Source organism: Aquarana catesbeiana, linkage group LG07, assembly GCF_042186555.1.
Source record: "Aquarana catesbeiana isolate 2022-GZ linkage group LG07, ASM4218655v1, whole genome shotgun sequence".
NCBI lineage: Eukaryota > Metazoa > Chordata > Amphibia > Anura > Ranidae > Aquarana > Aquarana catesbeiana.
Window position 1 is genome coordinate 232,370,330 of NC_133330.1, and position 24,692 is coordinate 232,395,021.

At 41.7% G+C, this 24,692-nt stretch overlaps 1 protein-coding gene across 4 annotated transcripts in view; it reads left to right on the forward strand.

Annotated features, from left to right (window-relative positions):
• The first annotated feature begins 3,364 nt into the window (after nucleotides 1–3,364).
• Nucleotides 3,365–24,692, forward strand: part of LOC141103471 (uncharacterized) — a 277,006-nt gene continuing 255,678 nt past the window's right edge. For 3 of the 4 annotated variants that reach the window (XM_073593098.1, XM_073593101.1, XM_073593100.1), the window contains exon 1: nucleotides 3,365–3,672. In XM_073593098.1, the coding sequence (XP_073449199.1) occupies nucleotides 3,629–3,672 (44 nt within the window). In that variant the 5' untranslated portion in view covers nucleotides 3,365–3,628. The remainder of the gene's footprint in view (nucleotides 3,673–24,692) is intronic. The other variant, XM_073593099.1, reaches the window with a different exon arrangement.

Here is a 24,692-nt window from a genome sequence, read left to right on the forward strand (position 1 = left end):
AAAACGCCCGTGCCAAAAACTGCTGATAACAGCCTATGGAGTTGATTTACTAAAGGCAAATGCACTTTGCACAACAAGTACACTGCCAATACACTTGAAAGTGCACTGTAAGTGCACATGGAAGTGCAGTCGCTGTAGATCTGAGGGGAAGATCTAAAATGAGGGGAAACTCTGCTTATTTTATCATCCAATCATGTGCAAGCTGAAATGCTTTTTTATTTTTCTTGCATGTCCCCCTCAGATCTACAGTGACTGCACTTCTAAGTGCACTTTCAGAGCACTTATACAGTGAGGACAGAAAGTATTTAGACCCCCTTAAATTTTTCACTCTTTGTTATATTGCAACCATTTGCTAAACTCATTTAAGTTCATTTTTTTTCCTCATTAATGTACACACCCAGTACACTCCAAGTGATCATGGAAGAAACACCAACCTTACAATTTGGCACACTGAGGCGTTGTTCAGGTGCTAAAGGGATAAAAATAGCGCCTGTAAAGCACTTGAAAAATGCCTCCAATGCAGCTCCAGTGTGAGAGCCCGAGTGCTTCAAGGACGGGAAAACAAGTAATGCAAGCAGCTTCTTTGGGAGCGGTCAATACACCACACCACTCATAGCTATGAATAAGCACTAATGCTAGTGCGAAACGTCAGCTCTTTTGTCTGCTGTGATTTTCATCTTTGATTTTGATGTGAATTTTCCCAGTAAATAAGGCTATTTTTCAAGAGTGCGGCTGTCTAGAATCAGTTCCTGTTTATATTCAGACCCTTTGCTGTGACTCACCTTCATTTGAGTCCAGCTGTGTTTGGTTATACTGATTGGACTTGATTAGGAAAGCCACACACCTGTCTATATAAGACCTTACAGCTCACAGTGCATGCCAGAGCAAATGAGAATCATGAGATCAAAGGAACTGCCTGAAGAGCTCAGAGACAGAATTGTGGCAAGGCATAGATCTGGCCAAGGTTACAAAAAAATTTCTACTGCACTTAAGGTTCCTAAGAGCACAGTGGCCTCCATAATCCTTAAATGGAAGACGTTTGGAACAACTAGAACCCTTCCTAGAGCTGGCCGTCCGGCCAAACTGAGCTATCGGGGGAGAAGAGCCTTGGTGAGAGAGGTAAAAAAGAACCCAAAGATCACTGTGGCTGAGCTCCAGAGATGCAGTCGGGAGATGGGAGAAAGTTGTAGAAAGTCAACCATCACTGCAGCCCTCCACCAGTTGGGACTTAATGGCAGAGTGGCCCAACGGAAGCCTCTCCTCAGTGCAAGACACATGAAAGCCTGCATGGAGTTTGCTAAAAAACACCTGAAAGACTCCAAGATGGTGAGAAATAAGATTCTTTGGTCTGATGAGACCAAGATAGAACTTTTTGGCCTTGATTCTAAGTGGTATGTGTGGAGAAAAACAGGCACTGCTCATCACTTGTCCAATACAGTCCCAACAGTGAAGCATGGTGGTGGCAGCAGCATGCTGTGGGGGTGTTTTTCAGCTGCAGGGACAGGACGACTGGTTGCAATCGAGGGAAAGATAAATGCAGCCAAGTGCAGGGATATCCTGGACGAAAACCTTCTCCAGAGTGCTCAGGACCTCAGACTGGGCCGAAGGTTTACCTTCCAACAAGACAATGACCCTAAGCACACAGCTAAAATAAGGAAGGAGTGGCTTCACAACAACTCCGTGACTGTTCTTGAATGGCCCAGCCAGAGCCCTGACTTAAACCCAATTAAGCATCTCTAGAGAGACCTAAAAATGGCTGTCCACCAACATTTACCATCCAACCTGACAGAACTGGGGAGGATCTGCAAGCAGGAATGGCAGAGGATCCCCAAATCCAGGTGTGAAAAACTTGTTGCATCTTTCCCAAAAAGACTCATGGCTGTATTAGAACAAAAGGGGGCTTCTACTAAATACTGAGCAAAGGGTCTGAATACTTAGGACCATGTGATATTTCAGTTTTTCTTTTTTAACCTCCCTGACGGTAATCCCGAGTGTGGCTCGGGGTTAAATTTCAGTCCCATTAGCGGTAACCCCGAGCCACGCTCGGGATTACATTGCAGGATCCTGGTGCGGCTTTACTTACCTTGTCCCCAGGATCCTGCGATGTCCCCCGCTGTGTCTGCGGGCTCTGTCTCCTCCGAAGCCTCTCTGTGCCAGGCTCCGTTCCCTGCGAGCAGCGCGACGCACGGGGGCGGAGCCTGGCGGCAAATTTAAAAAAATGTAAAAAACCATAACACATACAGTACAGTACTGTATGAAATTATTTCACATCCCTTTCGTCCCCAGTGCTTTGTCCCATGCCCTGCATGCAGTTTTATATGATATATACTGTTCTTTCTACCTGGAAACTGGAGATTGTCCATAGCAACCAAAAAGTGTCCCTTTATGTCAAAAGTGGCTTTAGATCAGCTAGAAAACAGCGATAGTAAATTAGAACACTTGCAGAATTGAGCGATAATGAATCGTGGGGAAATTAATTTTATTATTATTATATTATTATTTTTTTAAATTATTTATATTTATTTATTATATCATAATTTATGTTTTTGTGTTTCAAACTTCATTATACCCGGGATATCTACTAGACTCTTGTTTGGACAGATTTAAGTGTGTTACTGTTAAGAATTACAGGCCTACAATATAAAACGCCAAATTTCCATGCAAAATAATTGTACCGCTTTCAGCTCCTAAAATCCGAATTAATCATACCGCCAGGGAGGTTAATAAATCTGCAAAAATGTCAACAATTCTGTGTTTTCTGTCAATATGGGGTGTTGTGTGTACATTAATGAGGAAAAAAATGAACTTAATTGATTTTAGCAAATGGCTGCAATATAACAAAGATTGAAAAATATAAGGGGATCTGAATACTTTCCGTCCCCACTGTAAGTGCACTTGCAGTGCAAAGTGGATTTGCCTTTAGTAAATAACCCCCAAAGTGTGCATGAACACATAGTATAACATGCTGGGGAATGTATTAGCTGCAGAAAGTGTCCATGAGGCCTTATTCTGATAAAAGCTGAAAAACGCGGCTATTCTGCATTTATCAGCGTTTTTGAGCCATACGTTTTTGTGGGAGTAAAGCTTTGCTAAAAAAAAAGCTGAAAAACGCTACTGAAAAACTAATTCTACAGATTTCTACAGCTAACGCTACTGGCATTTTTAGAATGTCCAGTGTGCATTAGGCCTTAAAAGCACAGGAATCCATATGGTAACCTGGCTTTTGTTTGTCCCTTGACAGCAAGGATTAAAGAAAACTTATTTAGTATTAAACTAGAAACTTTCCTATTCGCACACAACACTGTAGACAGTAACTGTGCATGACAACGTAGAGACTGGTTTTTCTATAGGATTAGCTAGTAAACACACAGTGACTGCACAAGGAAACATTTAACTGCCATCTCTGTCAACAGCAGAGTCGTGCACCGAGGGATCTCCATACTCAGCCTTTGTTTACATGCTGTACCTGTACAATACTGCTTTTATAGAGGAAGCTTTCATCATAAATGCTTAGCTACCAGCCTGAGTGTTACCTGAGCATAATGCAGAAACCGATCTCGGCTACTTTGTAACAGGCCCTATTTGCAGGAGAAAGGCAAAGAAGTTGTCTACCTGAAGCAGAAAAGAAATGCTTAAACCCCAGAGGAGGATTGCCAGACAGACAGGACTCAGGTACAGAGCAATGTGTCATGTATAATACCAATTCTCCTTCAATTTCTAGGAAAAAGTGATCAGGGAGAAGAAATAATTACATATTACAATTCTGCATGCATAAGATCGCATAAAGGTGAACTGCCCTTGTTTCATATAACAACCAGACTCTTCCTTTCCTATCCCTAGTGCATTTCTCTCAACAGTCAGAATTTACGGGCTTGAACTTGGCACTGCTTATTTAGAGAAGTGCGATATAGTGAATAGAAGTACTGGGCAACCGCACTAATTTCTCATCTGTTATGTTGCTTTATAAACTGTAAATGTAAATGTTAGGATAGAAAACAAAAAAGGTAAAACAATGGTATTAAACCCAAAAACGTACATTTATTATATTGCAGCTTACTAATTCTTAGATGTGATGGCTGCATTTGTTTTTCTTTTTTAGGCTTTCTTTCCTTTATTTTCACCTGGCGATCCTGCCAGTAAGTCTTATTTTTCAAAAGAACATGCTGACCTGCAGATGTAGTGGTCAAATGCCCTGTACACTCGGTCAGATTTTCCGACGGAAAATGTGTGATAGGAACTTGTTGTTGGAAATTCCGACCGTGTGTGGGCTCCATCACACATTTTCCATCGGATTTTCCGACACACAAAGTTTGAGAGCAGGCTATAAAATTTTCTTTTACAACAAAATCCGTTGTCGGAAATTCCGATCGTGTGTACACAAATCCAACGCACAAAGTGCCACGCATGCGCAGAATGAATTAAGAGACGAAAGCTATTGGCTACTGCCCCATTTATAGTCCTGATGTACGTGTTTTACATCACCGCGTTCAGAACGATCGGATTTTCCGACAACTTTGTGTGACCATGTGTATGCAAGACAAATTTGAGCCAACATCCGTCCGAAAAAATACATGGATTTTGTTGTCGGAATGTTCGATCAATGTCCGACCGTGTGTACGGGGCAAAAGGGTTGAGACAAACCATTTAACACTGACAGGGGTGCTTACAATGATCAGATTTTATTCATGTATGTAAAAGCTTCATGCCAAAAGAACCAAAACCGTTGCTGTAACTGCTTAGAAAGTGCTAGCTAGAGTTTGGCTTCAATTTGTTTAGTGTATCTAAATCTGCTAGTGCATCCAACACTACCCTCTCCCCAGATTAACAGAGCTGCTGTCTAAAGGTGTCTCTGTTGCTCCTTCATCCAGAGTAAGGGCACTCTAATACAGGAGGTGAGTTGCTGACCTGATCGCCAGATGAAAACAACGAAAAACACCTAAAACAGAATACTAATGCAGCCCCCACATCTAAAGATTCGTAAACTGCAATATATTACATTTCTGGTTTTGGGTTTAATACTGCTTTAATATGTAGAAAATCTTTATTGGATTGTGCTACTTAGTTGTACATTGCTTTTAACAAGTGACTCCCTGTATCTGTACTAATGTGATATACTGACAATATCTCTGTAGCATGTAGTGTGGCGTATAGAAATACTGTCATACTGGGGTCCTAATTTGTATTGAAAATTGGAAAGTGGGCTAATGCAACATGTTTGAAAGAGGTATTTATTCCCCACTAGGAATGAGCTAAATGTACCTGGGTTTGGTTCAGGCTGAGTTCTGGGAACGTTTCTGAAGTTCAGATGCTGAACCTTTACTCCATTGAAGTCAATGGGAGCCAAATATTAAAAAAAACAGTAATGGCAAATTTATAGGCTAATAGGCAAGGGATTGTAAAGCAAATGGCATAGGGGCTGGAACATGCAAAACAAAGCAAAGCAAAAACTATTTATAAAAAAAAAAAACTTTTTGTTGGGGAGTAGAAATTTTATTCATGCTTAAAGTGTTACTAAAACCAGTAATATGAAAATAGATCATCTGCCCCCTCACAAAATACTGCCACTATATACCCTTTTGGCTGATCTGTATACCAGAGTCACATGATAAAATGCAGGGTCTGCCCGAGTGCTGAGTGTTCAGGTAGGAGGGGATTTCCACTATAGCCTGTGTCCTCATGCTGGTATGGTAGGCAGAGCATCCATCAATCAAGATGTGGCATCCCACCCACTGTGTTCTTTTTTAGTTACTGGGCATGGAGGAGGAGGGAGAGACTGGGCTGTCATTAAGGATCTGTATACACGCCCACATGTGTGTTGTCAATATCATGTGACATGAAAAGCTCAGCTCAACAAGGAAATATTCTCTCCAGCAAGAGACCAAACTGAGCATGTGCAATGGGACCCACTCAGACTCTGTCTTATCTGGCCTTGCCTGGAAAGACCCTGCAGGAGGGAAGGATCTGTCCATACAGAATCAAAGAGCCTTTTTACACAATACAGAGGATTAACCTCTTAAGTTCCACAGTGAGTATAACAAGCATGCTATTCTGCATATACAGACAGATTTTACTGTTGTGGGTTTAGTAACACTTTAAGGCTGGGTTCACACTGCCGCATGGAGCGGCTCACAGCAGTGGTCCGGTGTGTCCCTGTTCACCGTTTCAGGTTCGATTTAAGTTCGAATTTTTGGCTGAATACGGAAACAGAAGACACACCGGTCTCCTGTGCAATTAGCTTCGGAGATGTGTGAACCGGCTCCATAGAGGGCCGGTCACAATCTCCTGAAATGCGAATTGGATTTGGGGAAATCCACATGCAATTCGCAATATTGTGAACCCAGCCTAAAGGGCCACATTAGGACTGGGTTCACACTATTGCGAATTGGAAGTGGGTTTCCCCGCATCCAATTATCATGTTAGAAAACTATAACCAGTTTTCTATGGAGCAGGTTCATACGTCTCCGGACCGAATTGCACAGGAGTCCTGTGTGTCTTCTGGTCCGTTTCAGGTCCGAATTCAGCCAAAAATTCGGACTGAAACTGAACTCACACGATTTTAAATCTGCATTTCAGTCTGACTTCGAGGGCTATTTGACAGACATCTGTGCGGGATCATGCACAGATGTCTATTGACATTGCCCCCGAAGTTGCCAAACGTAGTGCAGAAACTACTTTTGGGAATTGATGCAGTGCTGCAAAGTTGGCGTCGCACCGATTTGGACGATGCCATTGCTGGCAATAGGCTTCGATTTGGCCTCTGATTTGACATGTCAACCAGCATTAACTTTTTCAGCAATCTGAGCTACGGTAGATCTCCTATTGGATCAGACTACACAGCCTTCGCTCCCCATGTCCATCAGTGAGCCTTGGCTGCCCATGGCCCTATCACTGGTTCACCAGTTTTCCTTCCTTGGACAACTTTTGGTAGGTTGTGACTATTGTAGACCGGGAACATCCCAAAAGAGCTGCAGTTTTGGAGATGCTCTGATCCAGTCGTTTAGCCCTTACAATTTGGCCCTTGTCAAAGTTGCTCAAACCCATACGCTTGCCCATTTTTTCTGCTTTCAACACACAACTTCAGGGACAACATGCTGCCTAACATTCCACCCGCTTTCAGATGCCGTTGTAACAAGCTAGTCTGCCAGTGGTCCTAATGTTATGACTGATTGGTGTATGTCCCTCTACAGGAGTAGCTTTACAGATTTGATGATGGCCCTGGCCACAAAACAACCGGGGTTTTTGTACTTTTATGAAAGCAGTTTTTTTTTGCAGGTATGCTGAATACTCTTTGTGCCAGATATACATATAGTCATTAGAGTGTGAATGCAGTGATCTTCATATGACGTATACAATCTCATGTAGATGAAAACCACTTTACAACAATAGCTCAAATTTCCCCATAGTTTCCTTTTAATAGCAGCTCTATCTGGTTGGAAAACATGCTCAGTAGCTGTCTGTGCTAGGATATGTACCTTGATGGTAAGATGGTTAGCAAATTGTTGGTGTCTCGTTCAAATAACCTCAACTGTCTTCAGATTGGGTGTATGGGCGATAATGGATTTCTTTCCACTTTAAGAAATTGTTATAAAAAATAGATGAAAAAGCTGGTGTATTATCATCTCATGTGTGGGAGTGAGATTACATGGAGATGTCTGACACCTGGTAGTTAGTGAAAAGCAAATCTAATCAGCGTGTGTTCACATGTGGCTTGAGGGGATCAGAACACACAAACAGAGATGCTTGCTGCCAAGAGGTCTGCACAATGTCTGTGATCATAATACATATCACTGGAGCATGGGGGGAACTTTACTGCAACAATGATGACAGAATTGGACAGTTTATATTAATAGCACAGAAATGTGTTAAGTGGTAGTTGCTTTTCATAAATAAATCAGTTAATGATATTTAAAATTCATTCTCCCTGTATGTTCTAGTGATAGTTGTTAAAAGAACGGAAATGTTGTCATAATATGTATATGTTATATGAAGTGGGGAAACGGGTGTACAATGCTGGAGATGAGCTTGGGTGTCCTCTGAGCTCATCAATATCCGAAATTCCACTTTGCACTATTTTTTAATCCAATCAGCTGCGGGCTAGTTCATTCCATGCCCTGCTTAACACGGAAACTAAAGTGCAGGATGCTGGTGATGTAATTGTCCTTACATATGCTAGCCGCGAGCCCTGCGAGTGGGGGGGGGGGGTCGGTGGGCACAGTGGCTGTATATGATGGGCACAGGTGGCTGCATATGATGGGCACAAGTGACTGCATATGATGGGCATGGGTGACTGCATGTGATGGGCACAAGTGGCTGCATATGATGGGCACAGGTGGCTGCATATGAAGGGCATGAGTGGCTGCATTTGACGGGCACAGGTGGCTGCATATGACGGGCACAGGTGGCTGCATATGACAGGCACAAGTGGCTGCATATGACGGGCACAAGTGGCTGCATATGACGGGCACAAGTGGATGCATTTGATGGGCACAAGTGGCTGCATATGATGGGCACAAGTGGCTGCATATGATGGGCACAGTGGCTGCATATGATGGGCACACGTGGCTGCATATGATGGGCACAAGTGGCTGCATATGATGGGCACAAGTGGCTGCATATGATGGGCACAGTGGCTGCATATGATGGGCACACGTGGCTGCGTTTGATGGGCACACGTGGCTGCGTTTGATGGGCACAGTGAGGCTGCAATTGATTCAGAGGGGGTTTTAGTATTTTATAGTTTGTTTGCGTCCCCTCAAACATTTTGAGCACCAGCCGCCACTGCTCACTGGCCACTTTATTAGGTACACCTTGCTAGTACCAAGTTGGACCCCCTTTTGCCTTCAGAATTGCCTTTATTCTTCCTGGCATAGATTCAACAAGGCATTAAAAACATTCCTCTGAGATTTTGGTCCATATTGACATGATAGTATCACGCAGTTGCTGCAGATTTGTTGGCTGCACATCCCAAAGGTGCTCTATTGGATTGAGATCTGGTGACTGTGGAGGCCATCGGAGTACAGTGAACTCATTGTCTCAGTGTTTTAAGAAACCAATTTGAGATGATTTGAGCTTTGTGACATGGTGCATTATCCTGCTGAAAGTAGCCATCAGAAGATGTGTACACTGTAGTCATAAAAGGATTGGACATGGTCAGCAACAATACTCAGGTAGGCCGTGGCATTTAAACAATGCTCAATTGGCACTAAGGGGTCCAAAGTGTGCCAAGAAAATGTCCCCTACACACCATTACACCACCACCACCTGCCTGAACTGTTGATACAAGGCAGGATGGATCCATGCTTTCATGTTTTTTATGCCAAATTCTGACCCTACCATCTGAATGTTGCAGCTGAAATCGGGACTCATCAGACCAGGCATTGTTTTTCCAATCTTCTATTGTCCGATTTTGGTGAGCTTGTGCGAATTGTAGCCTCCTGTTCTTAGTTGACAGGAGTAGAACCTGGTGTGGTCTTCTGCTGCTGTAGCCCATCTGCTTCAAGGTTCGATGTGTTGTGCATTCAGAGATAGTATTCTGCACACCTTGGTTGTAACAAGTGGTTATTTGAGTTACTGTTGCCTTCTATCATCTCAAACCAGTCTGCCCATTCTCCTCCTCCAACAAGGCATTTTCTTCCACATAACCTCTGCTCACTGGTTATGTTCTCTTTTTTGGACCATTCTCTGTAAACCCTAGAGATGGTTGTGTGTGAAAATCCCAGTAGATTATCAGTTTTTGAAATATTCAGACCGGCCCGTCTGGCACCGACAGTCATGCTACGTTCAAAGTCACTTAAATCCTCTCTTCCCCATTCTCATGCTTGGTTTGAGTATTAGCAAGTTGTCTTCACCACGTTTAGATGCCTAAATGCATAGAGTCACTGCCATGTGATTGACTGATTAGCAATTTGTGTTACCAAGCAATTGAACAGGTGTACCTAATAAAGTGGTCGGTGAGTGAATATGTCCAATCTATGTGAGCGAGAAAAATATTGACTCGCACTTAAACCAAAAAAACTAACACGTGTATAACTGAAAAAAAGTTCCCAACCTATTTGTGAACAAAATTAACATGTTATAAATATGATGTGACAAAAACTAAATGCCAGGTTGGGAGATTAGTCCAACCTCCCCTTTAAGAAAATATATCCAATGGTAAATCAAATTGGTACATGAACCTAAGCATACAAACGTAAAGAATAACAATGTATAAGGAAAGTAAAATGACTTGATTTGGAAAAAGGTGTAAAAGAAGAAAGTCCCTCTGTCGTTGTTACTCCAGCAGGACGGGCGGCCTGTGAACATCCGGCCAGTGTCACAGACTGCCTCTCATCAGAGGACATATTGCTTTTTTACATGTGAGTGTTTACTATACTTTTTTAATAAATACCAATTGATTTTACACTATGGGAGCCTTCTTCTGTTTCCCCCACATGATGTCCATACTCCATTGAGGGCTGAGCTTTGTCTTTCCCTGTGGATCCACCCGCAATACAGCCTTTACAGTACCACAGCTTCAGAGGTTCCAATCTGGTCTCCATTCTGGTTCCCGGGTTTTCCGAAGCAGCAGGACTACAATGCCCATTTAGACCCTCTGTAACGGGGGGTCATGGGGTTCCGGTAAGCGGCCAGGCACTTCATTTATGGTGGCGGACCCACACATCTGGGATTTCATACATTTGGACACTTTTTGGCATAATTACAGCACTTTTGGGGTGTTTTTGTACATGGACTTTCTTCTTTTACACCTTTTTCCAAATCAAGTCATTTTACTTTCCTTATACATTCTTTACGTTTGTATGCTTAGGTTCATGTACCAATTTGATTTACCAGGTTGGACTAATCTCCCACCCTGGCATTTAGTTTTTGTCACATCATATTTATAACATGTTAATTTTGTTCACAAATAGGTTGGGAACTTTTTTTCAGTTATACACGTATTAGTTTTTTTGGTTTAAGCGCGAGTCAATATTTTTCTCACTCGATTTCTGTGTGTTTGTGTCACATATAGGACTCTGCAGCATAGATGGTCATTATTATTTATATTTATTTTTGATGCGCAGTAATTTTTCACTTTTTTCTTAATCTATGTGAGCATCCACCGTATCTCACAGAAGTGAGTACACCCCTCACATTTTTGTAAATATTTTATCATATCTTTTCATGTGACAACACTGAAGAAATGACACTTTGCTACATTGTAAAGTAGTGAGTGTACAGTTTGTATAACAGTGTAAATTTGCTGTCCCCTCAAAATAACTCAACACACAGCCATTAACCGCTTGCCAACCAGCCGCCGCAGTTGTACTGCGACAACATGGCTCGGTTGCGTGAATGAATGTCATGTTACATCGCTTTTATATTTGGCCACTAGGGGCACGTGCGTGCCCCCGCTCACCCATGGAGCCGATGCGAGTGCCTGGCGGTCGCGATCACCGCCGGGCTCCCGCGATCGCTAGGGGCACACGGAGAACCGGGATCTGTGTGTGTAAACATACAGACCCTGGTTCTCTGAGGGGAGAACAGACAGATCGTCTGTTCATACAGAGTATGAACAACGATCTGTCATCTCCCCTACACAGTCAATAGGGAACACATTAACCCCATTGATCCCCCCCTAGTGGTTAACCCCTTCACTGCCAGCGACGTTTTTACAGTAATAAATGCATTTTTATAGCACCGATCGCTGTAAAAATGCCAATGGTTCCAAAAATGTGTCAAAATTGTCGATGTGTCCGCCATAATGTTGCAGATCACCGCCATTACTAGTAAAAAAAAATTAATAATAAAAATGCCATAAATCTATCCCCTATTTTGTAGACGCTATAACTTTTGCGAAAACCAATCATTATACCCTTATTGCGATTTTTTTTTTTTTTTTTTTTTTTTTTACTAAAAATATGTAGAAGAATGCATATTAGCCTAAACTGAGGGAAAAATAGGTTTTTTTTATATATTTTTGGGGGATTTTTATTATAGCAAAAAGTAAAAAATATTGCTTTTTTAAAAAAAATTGACGATCTTTATTTTATTTATAGTGCAAAAAATAAAAACCGCAGAGGTGATCAAATACCACCAAAAGAATGCTCTATTTGTGGGAAAAAAAGGACGTCAATTTTGTTTGGGTGCAATGTCGCACAACCGCGCAATTGTCAGTTAAATTGACACAGTGCCAAATCGCAAAAAGTGCTCTGGTAAGGAAGGGGGTAAAATCTTCCGGGGCCGAATCAGTTATGTCTAAACCGCTGGCAACAATAGTGAGTACACCCCTAAGTGAAAATGTCCAAATTGGGCCCAATTAGCCATTTTCCCTCCCTGGTGTCATGTGACTTGTTAGTGTTACAAGGTCTCAGGTGTGAATGGGGAGCAGGTGTGTTAAATTTGGTGTTATCGCTCTCACTCTCTCTCTCTCATACTGGTGACTGGAAGTTCAACATGGCACCTCATGGCAAAGAACTCTCTGAGGATCTAAAAAAAGAATGAAAGGCAGGAGAAGCTCATTAGCGACCCCTGCCTATGGGAACAGGGACTGAAACAAATAGCAGTTATTGTAAATTAATATATTGATCACTTAACTGTTATCAATAAACTTTATTTTTAAAAAATTCTGGCAGTTTCTAAGAAAGGTCAGGTGACTAGAAGAATCAAGATGTTTAATGGTCATCAGACCAACCGTAGCACTTCAAGAAGAAGCATCTCCTGAGTCTGTCTCCTCACCTATTGAAAATGGAAAATCTACTGCGTCAGATGATGGAGCGGGCCTCTGCTCCTGACGGGGATTCCTGGATGCGTTTCTGCCTTTCCTCAGCGGCTCCTCCGGTTTCATCTGCCTCTTTTCCTCCTCCTTCTCCCCCTCTCTCTTTCCCACAGCCTCCTCCGGTTATGGCTTCTCTTTAAGGCCCTACAGTGTATCATTTCCGTCCAGGGCTCCTCCTCCGGTTCGTCCTCCAGCTGTTTCCTGGGCCCCCGCAATGATTGACAGCGCGACTCCGCCTGTGATGACGCCGGTGGAGCCTCCTTTCACTTCGGCAGCTGGCTCGGATCCTTCGACGGGACATGGCTTATGCGCAGTAGATACTGGCATAGAGCAGTCAGCGAAACTGACGTCGGTCCACCGGATCGAATCCCGGGGACCTCCAGCAAAAAAGAAAAGTAAAAACAAAGGTAATGGTAAACGATCTCTGTGGGATAATGATTTATTATTGCCTGTTACCTCAGAAAATGAAATTAAAATTAATTTTAATGCTGGTGATGGTACTGCTTTGTCTTCTTCTTCTTTCCTTCCTGATTTACCAATTGACGATATGAATGATGTTTTGCCTTCTCCTATGATGCGTCCTTTGCTGATTTCTGATGCCATTAGTGCTTGTTCTTTTCCTACAGCAAACCCCTCTGGTTCAATGCATTCTGCACAGGCTGTTTCTGAAGTCAATTTGGGGTCTGCAAGACCTATGGTTTCAGCACAATCTATACCACAGATGACACCTAGTGGTGAGTCTAATCAACTACATAATTTGATGTTGTGGATGTCTTCTTTTGCTTCATTTGCAGAAAATTTTAATAAATGTTTTTCTGATGGTTTAAATGTTAGGGTTTTACCTACTGTGGATGTGCGACCGCCTGCGCAAGTTCCAACGATCGATAAGGCTAATGTTCTGCCTTTATTAAATCCATCTTCACATTCAGTTCCTGAAAGTTGCTTTAAAGAAGCAATAACATGTGAAATTTCTCCGCTTGGCTTCCATTTATCGCCGTCTATCAAAACCAAAATTTGGAAAGGCGAATATGTTGAGCTGCTTTCTCTTTTGCCCTCATTTAAAGAAAATCGCCTGGATAGTAAAGATTCAGATAAGAATGAGATGATAAGAGAAAATCTGCTCCGCGCAATTTTAACAATTGGCTCCAAGCCTTTTGTATTTTCTCTAGCGTATGGGTGAACGGCACCCGGAGCTCTGCAGTGGCCTTTTTAGGCATCTTGAAATTATACTTGAAGCATACAAGAATTTTCCTGGTTTGGCTTGGTTTTTTTACGACGAGTCATTTCGACAAAAACTTGCTATACATAAAAATATGGCTTGGGGGACAAAAGATGTCGGTTTGTGGTTGAACCTTCTCATACCACGTAAGCCCACATTGCCTGTGTCATCTTCCCAACATTTACAACTTAAGAAAGGTTTTTGTTTCGGTTTTAATGAAGGGCAATGTAAATGGCCGAATTCATGCCGTTATAAACATGAATGTGCTTCTTGTTCAGGTAATCACCCTGCTTCTCATTGTTTCAAAAAATTGCATTCCAACATGGGTGCTCCTTCTAAGGATAATTTTCGTGCTGGGTGTAACACCGGTGAAATTGCGGGCCCCTTTTTATTTCCTCCATTTATTGATTTTCGTGTGTCTCCTTTTAGGTTTAGTTCCTAAGAAAGAACCTAATAGTTTCCGCCTTATCCATCATTTGTCTTTCCCTGCTGGTTTTTCTCTTAATGATGAAATCGACCCCGATTTAAGTACTGTTACGTATACCTCTTTTGATGAGGCGATTTTCAGGATTCGCTGCTTAGGTGTATCTACCTTTATGGCTAAAGCTGATATTAAATCTGCCTTCCGTCTGTTGCCCATACACCCTTCAGCTTTTAACTCGTTGGGTTTTCATCACAATGGTTTTTATTATTATGATAAGTGCCTTTCCCATGGGCTATTCCTTATCTTGTACTTACTTTGAGATTTTTTCGACATTTTTGGAGTGGGTGGTTACTTTCTTAACAGGTTCGTCTAATGTATTGCATTATCTTGATGATTTTTTATTTTTTGGTCCAGCCAATATGAATGAATGCTTGTATTTGTTCACTGAATTTCGTTTAACATTCCAACGTCTTGGAGTCCCATTGGCCCTTGAAAAGTCAGTTTGGCCGACGACTTGTATTGAATTCCTGGGTGTTACCATTGACACTGACAAGATGGAATGTCGTTTACCTCAGGCCAAATTAGATCGTTTAAGGTTTTTGATTTCCTTTGTCCTTTCCAAGCCTAAAGTTACGGTTCGTATGTTACAATCTTCGTTGGGCTTACTAGCCTTTGCTACGCGTATTATTCCTAAACGAATTTTTCTAAACGATTATACAAAGGTATTGCTGGTTATAAATCTCAAAATCATTTTTTGTGCAGATAACTTCTTCTTTGGTATCTGACTTGTTAGTTTGGAATGATTTCTTACGTCTTACAATGGCCGTTCTTTTTGGCAAACACCTTTCCAGGATGCTTCAGTTGTTTCCTTATTCACAGATGCAGCTGGGAGTTCGGGTTATGGCGCTTTTTATCAAGGTCATTGGTTGGCTGCATGTTGGCCTGATTGTTGGTTTTCATTAGGTTATACTAAAAATATAGTGCTCCTTGAATTATTCCCGATTCTGGTTTCCTTGGAATTTTGGGGTACTCGCCTTCGCAATTCTCGTTTGTTGTTTCATTCTGACAACAAGGGGGTTGCCTATGTGATTAATTGTTTGTCTTCTAAATCTTTGCCTGTTTTAGCTGTTTTGCGTGTATTGTTCTTAAATGTTTAGAACTTAATTTATGGATTAAAGTTAAATACATCCCAGGGTATACTAATGTGATTGCTGATTCTCTTTCATGTTTTCAGCTAGATTGGTTTCGTGCACTGGCCCCAGAAGCGGATCTCCTTGGTCTACCTTGCCCGGAACACCTATGGTCCGTAGTTTGCAATCAGTGAATGTTGCATTAGTGAACTCTCTTGCACCTTCCACGTGGGCAAATTACAACGCTGCATGGTCATTGTGGAATGTCTTTTTGACTTCTTTAGGCGTTCCATCTAGTTGTATCTCTGAGAATTTAGTTCTTCGATTTTTGGATCATTTGATGCAACGCTCTTATTCATATTCCCATCTTGTTAAAATTTTGGCAGGGATTTCTTTCTTTTTTAAAAGCCGTGGCTTTCCACCTTGTTCCTCCTTTTTCTTAGTTAAGCAGGCCCTCAAAGGTTACCATAAACGCAGTTTCCGTAGTGACACTCGTGTTCCGGTTACGTTACAATTTTTGCAACATTCGATGGCGGCTTCTACATTTGTTTGTTATTCTGCTGATGAAGATTTACTTTTTAAGGTCTCTTTTAGTTTATTATTTTTCGGGGCCTTCCGCATTTCTGAATTGCTGCCTAAGTCTTCATCTTCTTTGGATGGTTTGTGGTTTTCTGATGTTTCAATGGGCCCTAATTTTATTAAAATATTTCTACGATTCAGCAAGACTGATCAGTTGGGTAAGGGCCGGTGGATTGTTATACAACAATAATACGGTTCATCGGTATGCGCCTTCTTCTGGTTGTCTAAATATTTAAAATCTCGACTCATTGGTTCGCCACAATTATTGCTTCACATCTCTGGATCTCCACTTACTCAACGCCAATTTTCCGCTGTCCTTACAAAATGTCTGACTTGATTTGAACCATTTACATGTTACTAGTCACATTTTTTTCGTATTGGCGCAGCGACTGAAGCGGCCAAACTGGGTTTCTCTGAGTCCGATATTAAAAAATTGGGTGGTTGGAAATCCAATTATTACCATTCTTATATTAGACCTAATTTGTGTTTTTTATGATTTTAGGTTCTCCACGTACTGTATGGCTTATTGGACATTCATTCATTTACTGGGCACGCATTTGAGCATCCAACAGAGTTTATGGAACTAATTTAAATTTGGACAGTGCAGCTATTAATTGGCATGGTTACCGTGGATTGTCTTGGTTTGATCTCCGTTCTTTATTGACGGAATTGCTTTCTTCTTTATCTAGTCCTGATATTATTATTGTTCATTTAGGGGGTAATGATTTAGGGATTCATAAAACTCTAGATTTAGTTTCCCAAATTAAGCTTGACTTTCTTCATTTACGCTCTGTCCTCCCCTCCTCAGTCCTGATTTTTTCTGAGATTGTTCCACGATTGAAATGGTTAATTACTTCTGATCTCTTGTATCTTGAAAAAATCAGGAAGAGGGTGAACAGACTTATTACTAAATTTATCCCTTCTGTTCAAGGTTTTTCTTATAGACACATTGATTTGGAAGGTGGATTGTATGGTTTTTATCGCCCTGATATGGTCCATCTTTCTGATATCGGGCTTGATATATTTAACTTGTATTTGCAAACTTGTGTGGAATTGGCCGTGGCCGGGTGGGGTGCCAGGCTATACAAATATAGCCTGGCGTTTGGGGTATTGGTATATTAATGTTATAGATAGAATATATATATATATATACACACACACACACACACACATATACACACACATACATTATATATATATATATATATATATATATATATATATATATATATATATATATATAATATAATTTTGAGCTTTAATGGCTGAGCTATTGGTATTAATGGTTTGAATATAGTTCGAGCTTTGATGGCTGAACTATTATTGTTTTGGTATGATTTTAGTAAGCTAATTGGTATTTATTATTATGCCAATAATAAAGGACCACAGCCATTTTTATCCAAGTTTATAGTCTGTTTGTATTTATTTATTTATCATTACATTTGAACATGAGTTTTCAGCCTCTGATCCCATTGCTGCTCTACATAAAGATGGCCTTGGCTATAAGAAGATTTCCAAGACCCTGAAACTGAGCTGCAGTGCGGTGGCCAAGACCATACAGCGGTTTAAAAGGACAGGTTCCACTCAGAACAGAACTCGCCATGGTCGACCAAAGAAGTTGAGTGCACGTGCTCAGCATCATATCCAGAGGTTGTCTTTGGAAAATATACATGTAATACCCTCTACCTTAGGTAGGTGCTAAGTGTAAGGTTTTTTGTGTAAGCTGCCAGTGCAGGTAAATTTAAAGCGGAGTTCCACCGAGAATTTTATTTATTTTTTAAAAGGTAATCCGTTCTATTAAACAATTTAAAACACTATTAATCCATGTTATTAATGAAATCGCCGCTCAATTCCCGTGTTACTTTTTATTTCTTCTCTGCAGAGTGCTTCTATCTCTAGTGTGGGCATTTGAAGCCCACTAGCATTGTCTTTCTGGATATGGTGATGCTGGATACCCAGCATGCACCTCCTGTTCTTGTGCATGCGCCGTTTACACAGGGCGCAGGGAAAGGATTATTATCTTGTTGTCATAACAACAGTCAGCGAAGGAGGAAGTGTCCGACCCGTTGTTGCCTTTGCTCACGTAATTTCCAGTCTCTAACCTCTTGCCGACCGGCTCACACCGATATACGTCGGCAGAATGGCACGTACAGGCAAGATACGTTGCCCTTTAGGATGCGGCATTGTGGGCGCCCGCGCCTGCAGTGAGCTCCGTGAGTTTGATCGCAGGTCCCACAGACTCGATGTCAGCAGGGATACCTGCGATTGTCTCACGAAGAGGAAGAACAGGGAAATGCTGATGTAAACAAGCATTTCCCCATTCTTTCTAGTGACAGGACACTGATCACAGCTCCCTGTGATCGAGAGCGGTGATCAGTGTCATGACACACGTAGCCCAGCCCCTCCACAGTTAGAACACATCCCTAGGACATACTTAACCCCTGCAGCGCCCACTACTGGTTAACCCCTTCACTGCCAGTCACATTTACACAGTAATCAGTGCATTTTTAATCGCACTGATCGCTGTATAAATGTGAATGGTCCAAAAATAGCGCCAAAAGTGTCTGATCTGTCCACCATAATGTCGCAGTCATGATAAAAACCGCAGATCGCCGCCATTACTAGTAAAAAAAAAAAAAAAAATTAATAAAAATGCCATAAAACTATCCCCTATTTTGTAGATGCTATAACTTTTGCGCAAACCAATCAATAAACTATTTTTTTTTTTTACCAAAAATATGTAGAAGAATACGTATCGGCCTAGCGCTAGACTGAGGAAAAAAAAAATTTATATATTTTTTGGGGATATTTATCATAGCAAAAAGTAAAAAATATTGCTTTTTTTCCAAAATTGTTGCATTTTTTTTTGTTTATAGCGCAAAAAATAAAAACCGCAGAGGTGATCAAATACAACCAAAAGAAAGCTCTATTTGTGGGGAAAAAAGGATGTCAATTTTGTTTGGGAGTCATGTCGCACAACCGCGCAATTGTCAGTTAAAGCGACCCAGTGCCGAATCACGAAAAACGCGCTGGTCTTTGGCCAGCCAAATGGTCCGGGGCTGAAGTGGCTAAACAATGCGATTCTAGCCTTCGCCACTGCCCACTGACTCCTGGGAAAGATAACACACATCTCCCAGGAGCACAGACACTGAGGGATATGACGTCAATCACCGCGGACCAGGAAGTGGCAGAATAGAAGGGACCCCATAGCAACAGTAGTTACTGAGTGAGTAAAAAAAAAATGTTTCCAAATGTTGTTGCTCAAAGAGAATGCTATGGATTTATGTAAAGTTGATTTTATGGGTGGAACTCCGCTTTAAGCAGGCCTATTTGTTTTGTTCTGGGGGCAGGGGAGTGGTAGGTGACTGACGTGTACTTCAGCTCTTGGGCGCCTCCTCTGTTTCCAGGGAGAATGTTCTGGAAAAGGGGCAGGGCAGAGAGCTGGAGTGACATGGGGTACATGTGAGGAACTCTGACCAATCCCCAACTAGAATTGGCAGGGGGCAGGCCTCCTACATATACTCATGGTCAGCCTGCTGGGGGGGAGTTGTCGGCTGGATGAACTGGATGATGGAGTGGTTGACTGTCGTGTCTGAGGGAACCCCCTTTCTGGAGGGGGTTTACCTCAGGCGGGGAGCTCAGGAGCTGGGAGGGAGCCTCTCCTTACGCGGTCATGGAGAGGTGTCCTGGAAGAGGAGCAGGAGGAGACAGTTGGTATGCACGTCCGGAGTAAAGTAATTCAGGAAGGATCCAGGGCAGGTGTCGGTGAGTGGAAAGCACAGTGGAAAGCTCTGGAAGAGACATGCCAGGGGAGCTGGATGTAGAGCCAGAGGGAGAGACTGTGCCAGTTTGTGTGTCAAGACGCTGCAGCCAGGAGGGCGGGCAGGATTAGCAAGTCGGATTTGCTGGGATCAGTAGTCCATCTACATTTATTCTTCTCAAGTAATTTGGTTGCTACCACAAAGGGGTACTGCAGGCCCCGGCCTACAAAGGGCCATCAAGTAAAGACACTGGGACTTGTTCAGAGTGAGGCCTAGTCATGTTCTGATGGTGTGATAGGATTACTAAAATTGGACAGAGAAGTAGTGTGCTGGAGGAAGTGTGCTAGAAGAAGCGTTTTGAAGTAAAAGTCTGTCAAGTTTAGGGTCAGCCATCATGTCCTGCTGAGAAGTACGACACGGTTACTTTTATTCTACAAAGTACAATTTATCCTATGGGCATCCCATGTCCCTTTTCCCCAACCGAGTTCAATCCCCTAATAAAAAAAAACAAAAACAAGCAAAAGACTGTTCATTGACTGAGAAGTGTGTCTAATGGATGTCTGGCAGCAGGGTGAAATGTGTGGATGCTATAACACGTAGCAACCCCGCAGGGGCCATCGCTACAGACATATGAGTGCTGCCAGCATTGCTGCAGAGGTTGAAGGAGTGGGGGGTCAGCCTGTCAGTGCTCAGAACATACGCCGCACACTGCATCAAATTGGTCTGCATAGCTGTCATCCCAATTGAAAGCCTATTCTAAAGATGATGCACAAGAAAGCCCGCAAACAGTTTGCTGAAGACAAGCAGACTAAGGACATGAATTACTGGAACCATGTCCTGTGGTCTGATGAGACCAAAATAAACTTATTTGATTCAGATGGTGTCAAGCGTGTGTGTCGGCAACCAGGTGAAGAGTACAAAGACAAGTGTGTCTTGCCTACAGTCAAGCATGGTGGTGGGAGTGGCATGGTCTGGGGCTGCATGAGTGCTGCCGGCACTGGGGAGCTACAGTTCATTGAGGGAATCCTGAATGCCAACTTGTACTGTGACATACTGAAGCCGAGCATAATCCCCTCCCTTTGGCGACTTGGCCACAGGGCAGTATTCCAACATGATAATGACCCCAAACAAACCCCCAAGGTGACCATTGCCTTGCTAAAGAAGCCAAGGGTAAAGGTGAAGGACTGGCCAAGCATGTCTCCAGACCTAAACCCTATTGAGTGTCTGTGGGGCATCCTCAAATGGAAGGTGGAGGAGCGCAAGGTCTCTAACATCCACCAGCTCCGTGATGTCATCATGGAGGAGTGGAAGAGGACTCCAGTGGCAACTTGTGAAGCTCTAGTGAACTCCATGCCCAAGAGGGTTAAGGCAGTGCTGGAAAATAATTGTGGCCAGAGGCGCATGAGCAAAGCCGTCTGAGACGGACATGTCTGCATGCGCAAGGCCGCCTGAGACGGACATGTCCGCCTAAGCGCTCCACTCCGACCGGGACAAGATGGTCTCCACACTCAAGTCTCCCTCACAAACGGACCTTTTACGGTGAGAGGTACCTAGCTACTACTCCCAGGCACATTTTGAGATGATGTATAGCATGAGGAAAGCAAAACTAAAGACAGGAAAGATGCAAGAACCGCTGACTAGATCCACCATTAAAATGGTGGCGCCGTTATCCTCTCACCTCACACAGTCTCACTCACAGAAGCAACTGCAGCCTCCAGTCTCCTCACAGCTCAGCGAGTTTGACTGTGATATTGGGATTATTCCTCATTCTTTACAAAATACATTGCTTAATTCTGATTTAATTACTCAATTTGAAAGGGTCCTTAATAAAGCGCTTTAGAATACATCAGATGCCATAACAGATAAACTGACAAGAGAAATTCATGAGGTAGGAAGGCACACCTCTATATTAGAACAAAGGGTTGATGAAGTTAATGTCACCACTTCAAACCATGCTAAGAAATTGGAATACCACAGGGAGGAATACTCTTCCCTCCAAAATCCTCTTGAAGATTTAGAAAATAGAAACAAAAGATCTAACCTCCGTATTAGGGGTATTCCTGAGGTAATTGAGGATCTTCAATCAACAGTTACAGAACTATTCCAGGAATTAGCCCATTCTATTCCCATCGAACGATTGGAAATGGTCCCCCCAGAGATATCGTTATTAAATTACACTATTTCCACACCAAGAACAACTATTGGAAGCTGCCCGCAATAAAGACTCCTTAATGTTTCAGGGTCATCGATACCAAGTCTATCAAGACCTTTCTCAACAAACACTCATTAAAAGAAAGGCGATGAAACCTTACAAGTACTTCAATTTCACCATATTATACCATACATTTGGGGCCATAAGGCCCCAAATGTCGAGAGGACTCTGGCTCCCCTCATCATCAAACAGACATTCCTGCTCTACAAGCAACCTTCAGCATCCATAAAAGAAGTCGCTTTGCTTCCCTTACTCAAGAAGCGGAACCAATGAACTGATACATACATATATATGTATATCCTTTAATGGGCGATAACTATTCTTTTAGTATCAGTATACATGCAACTACACCAAACAGTATTCACTGCACAAACTGAAGTTTTCATCCTGATTTCTGATCTGTTTGTATATACTTGAAACGAAATCTAGATAAACCTAAAACTTTGTCTAACCTAAAACTTCTAGATAGTACTTACCTCTCTATCCTTCCTTATTTCCACAAATTATAGACTTCTCCCCCTTATTCAGATAGAATATGATCTTTTAGTTTTTTGTTCTTGTTTTTTTTTCTAGTACTTAACATAACTTATAAACCCATATAGGGTGAGCTGTTATCCTCATAATTGGAAATAAGGAAGACCATTCCCTCTCCATGTCCTTTTTTTATATAGTAAACACTTGTTTGTTTTTTTAGATCCTATTCTAGAACAATGATCTCATTCTTCTTATACATTAGTTACACCATTGTTCTGGAATAGTGGATCTAGTTTACCTTACCAATTGGTTCGATACTTGTTACTTCAATCATTTATTGTATTTGAGACTCGATTGTTATAATCTTTGTTTTATCTAATCATATTTGATGGCCGTCTTAGTCCTGGAGATAACCACTTCACCTCCAATACATCCTTAAGTGCCCAACAGATTGATTTGGACACTCTTTGGACAAATTGTATCCACTGGCTGGTGTTTTTTCACCACCCCTTGGATACTAGCTCCATTTAAGAGCCATCTTACTCTTAGTTGTAATTATAGCTTTTTATTTCCCTGACGAACACATAAATAATACACTGACTGTAAGGAAAATGGCTGCACTTTGGTTCACTATATACTTTAGATAAGGGGCCTGAACTTTTGAACTTTTTATACAAGTTATATGAAATGCTATTGCAAGGCTTTTATAATGTCAAAATGGAAATTTACTAGCAAGGAAAACAGGGAAGTTAACCTTTTAATAGATATAAAGGAACTAGCTAGCTAGCTCACCGCACATCTGGCCTAAAGCCAATGGTACATGACCCGAGATTATCTTAAAAGGTTATTCCCATATTATTCATTTTCTCTGAATTCAAGCTAAAAAGGTATATTTAGACAAAGGAAATTTTGGGTACTTTCAGGCGCGTCATTTAGCAGAATATTATGCAAATACACACATGTCATATAAAATATAACTTGTAATAACTTGTGATATGTAACTTGTGATACCTGCACTCTTGTGATTGGATAAACTAAAGGACCGCCCCTTGGTTTGCCCCTACTGATAAAAGATTGTTGCCCTATATAACATGTGAAATGGTACAATACATTTGTATTTCTGGATATCCAACTGTGTGTGGTGTCTTGATTTACCCAATCGATTGAAAGATCTTTTTGATGTCCAAGTTCAGCTTGAGCAAGGAAAAGGTTTGAGGGCGCACTTAACCAGTTGACCCCTACCCCTACACTGACTACATCCCTTCTCCACCCTTGCCTTTCCCTAATCTCTCATTAAGCATTATCCCCCTAATTTCTCCCAGGGAGAACATCACATAAATTATCTCCAAAATACTTTCTTTAAACTTAAAAAATGGCCCCTCTAAATATAATAACACTAAACGTACAAGGTCTTAACTCGCCCCCAAAACGGATGAAAGCTTTTCGATCCTTTTCAAAACGAAATGCACATGTAGTATGCCTACAAAAGACACAATTTTCATCCCAATCCTGTTCAAAATACTTTAGTCGTCAATACCCCTAGGTTTACAACTTTTCAGCTGACACCAAACAGCGAGGTGTATTAATTGATTTTCATTATACAACACCATTTACGCTCCTAACGGAACTTAAATATCATGAAGATCAATATTTACTTTTATTCGGTCTCTTGTAAGACAGTGAAATCACAGTAGTCTCCTTTTATGTCTGTCTTTTCTTTCCCACCTATTGTCTGTGGTAGAACGACATAAACGAGGCACTCTAATATTAGGTGGGGATTCGAACCAAATAACCTATCCATTCCTAGACATATCCCCATCTCCAACAACGGCTCACCGTCACACATATCAACAACTTCTTAATCAATATTCTCTCCTCGATACTTGGAGAGAACAGAACCCAGCAAAACAACAATATACCTATTACTCCCATCCCCACAAAAAAATCTCTTGCATAGATTACCTCTTTATCAACATCAAACTCTCAGTATATATTCAAGACTCACTTATTCTACCATGTGCGTGGTCTGATCATAATATGGTCATGACATCCCTTTCCTCATTGATCCCAAAACCAAACCACAGAACCTGGTACATAAATGATGGTTTATTAGCAAATTCCTCATATAGACAAATAATT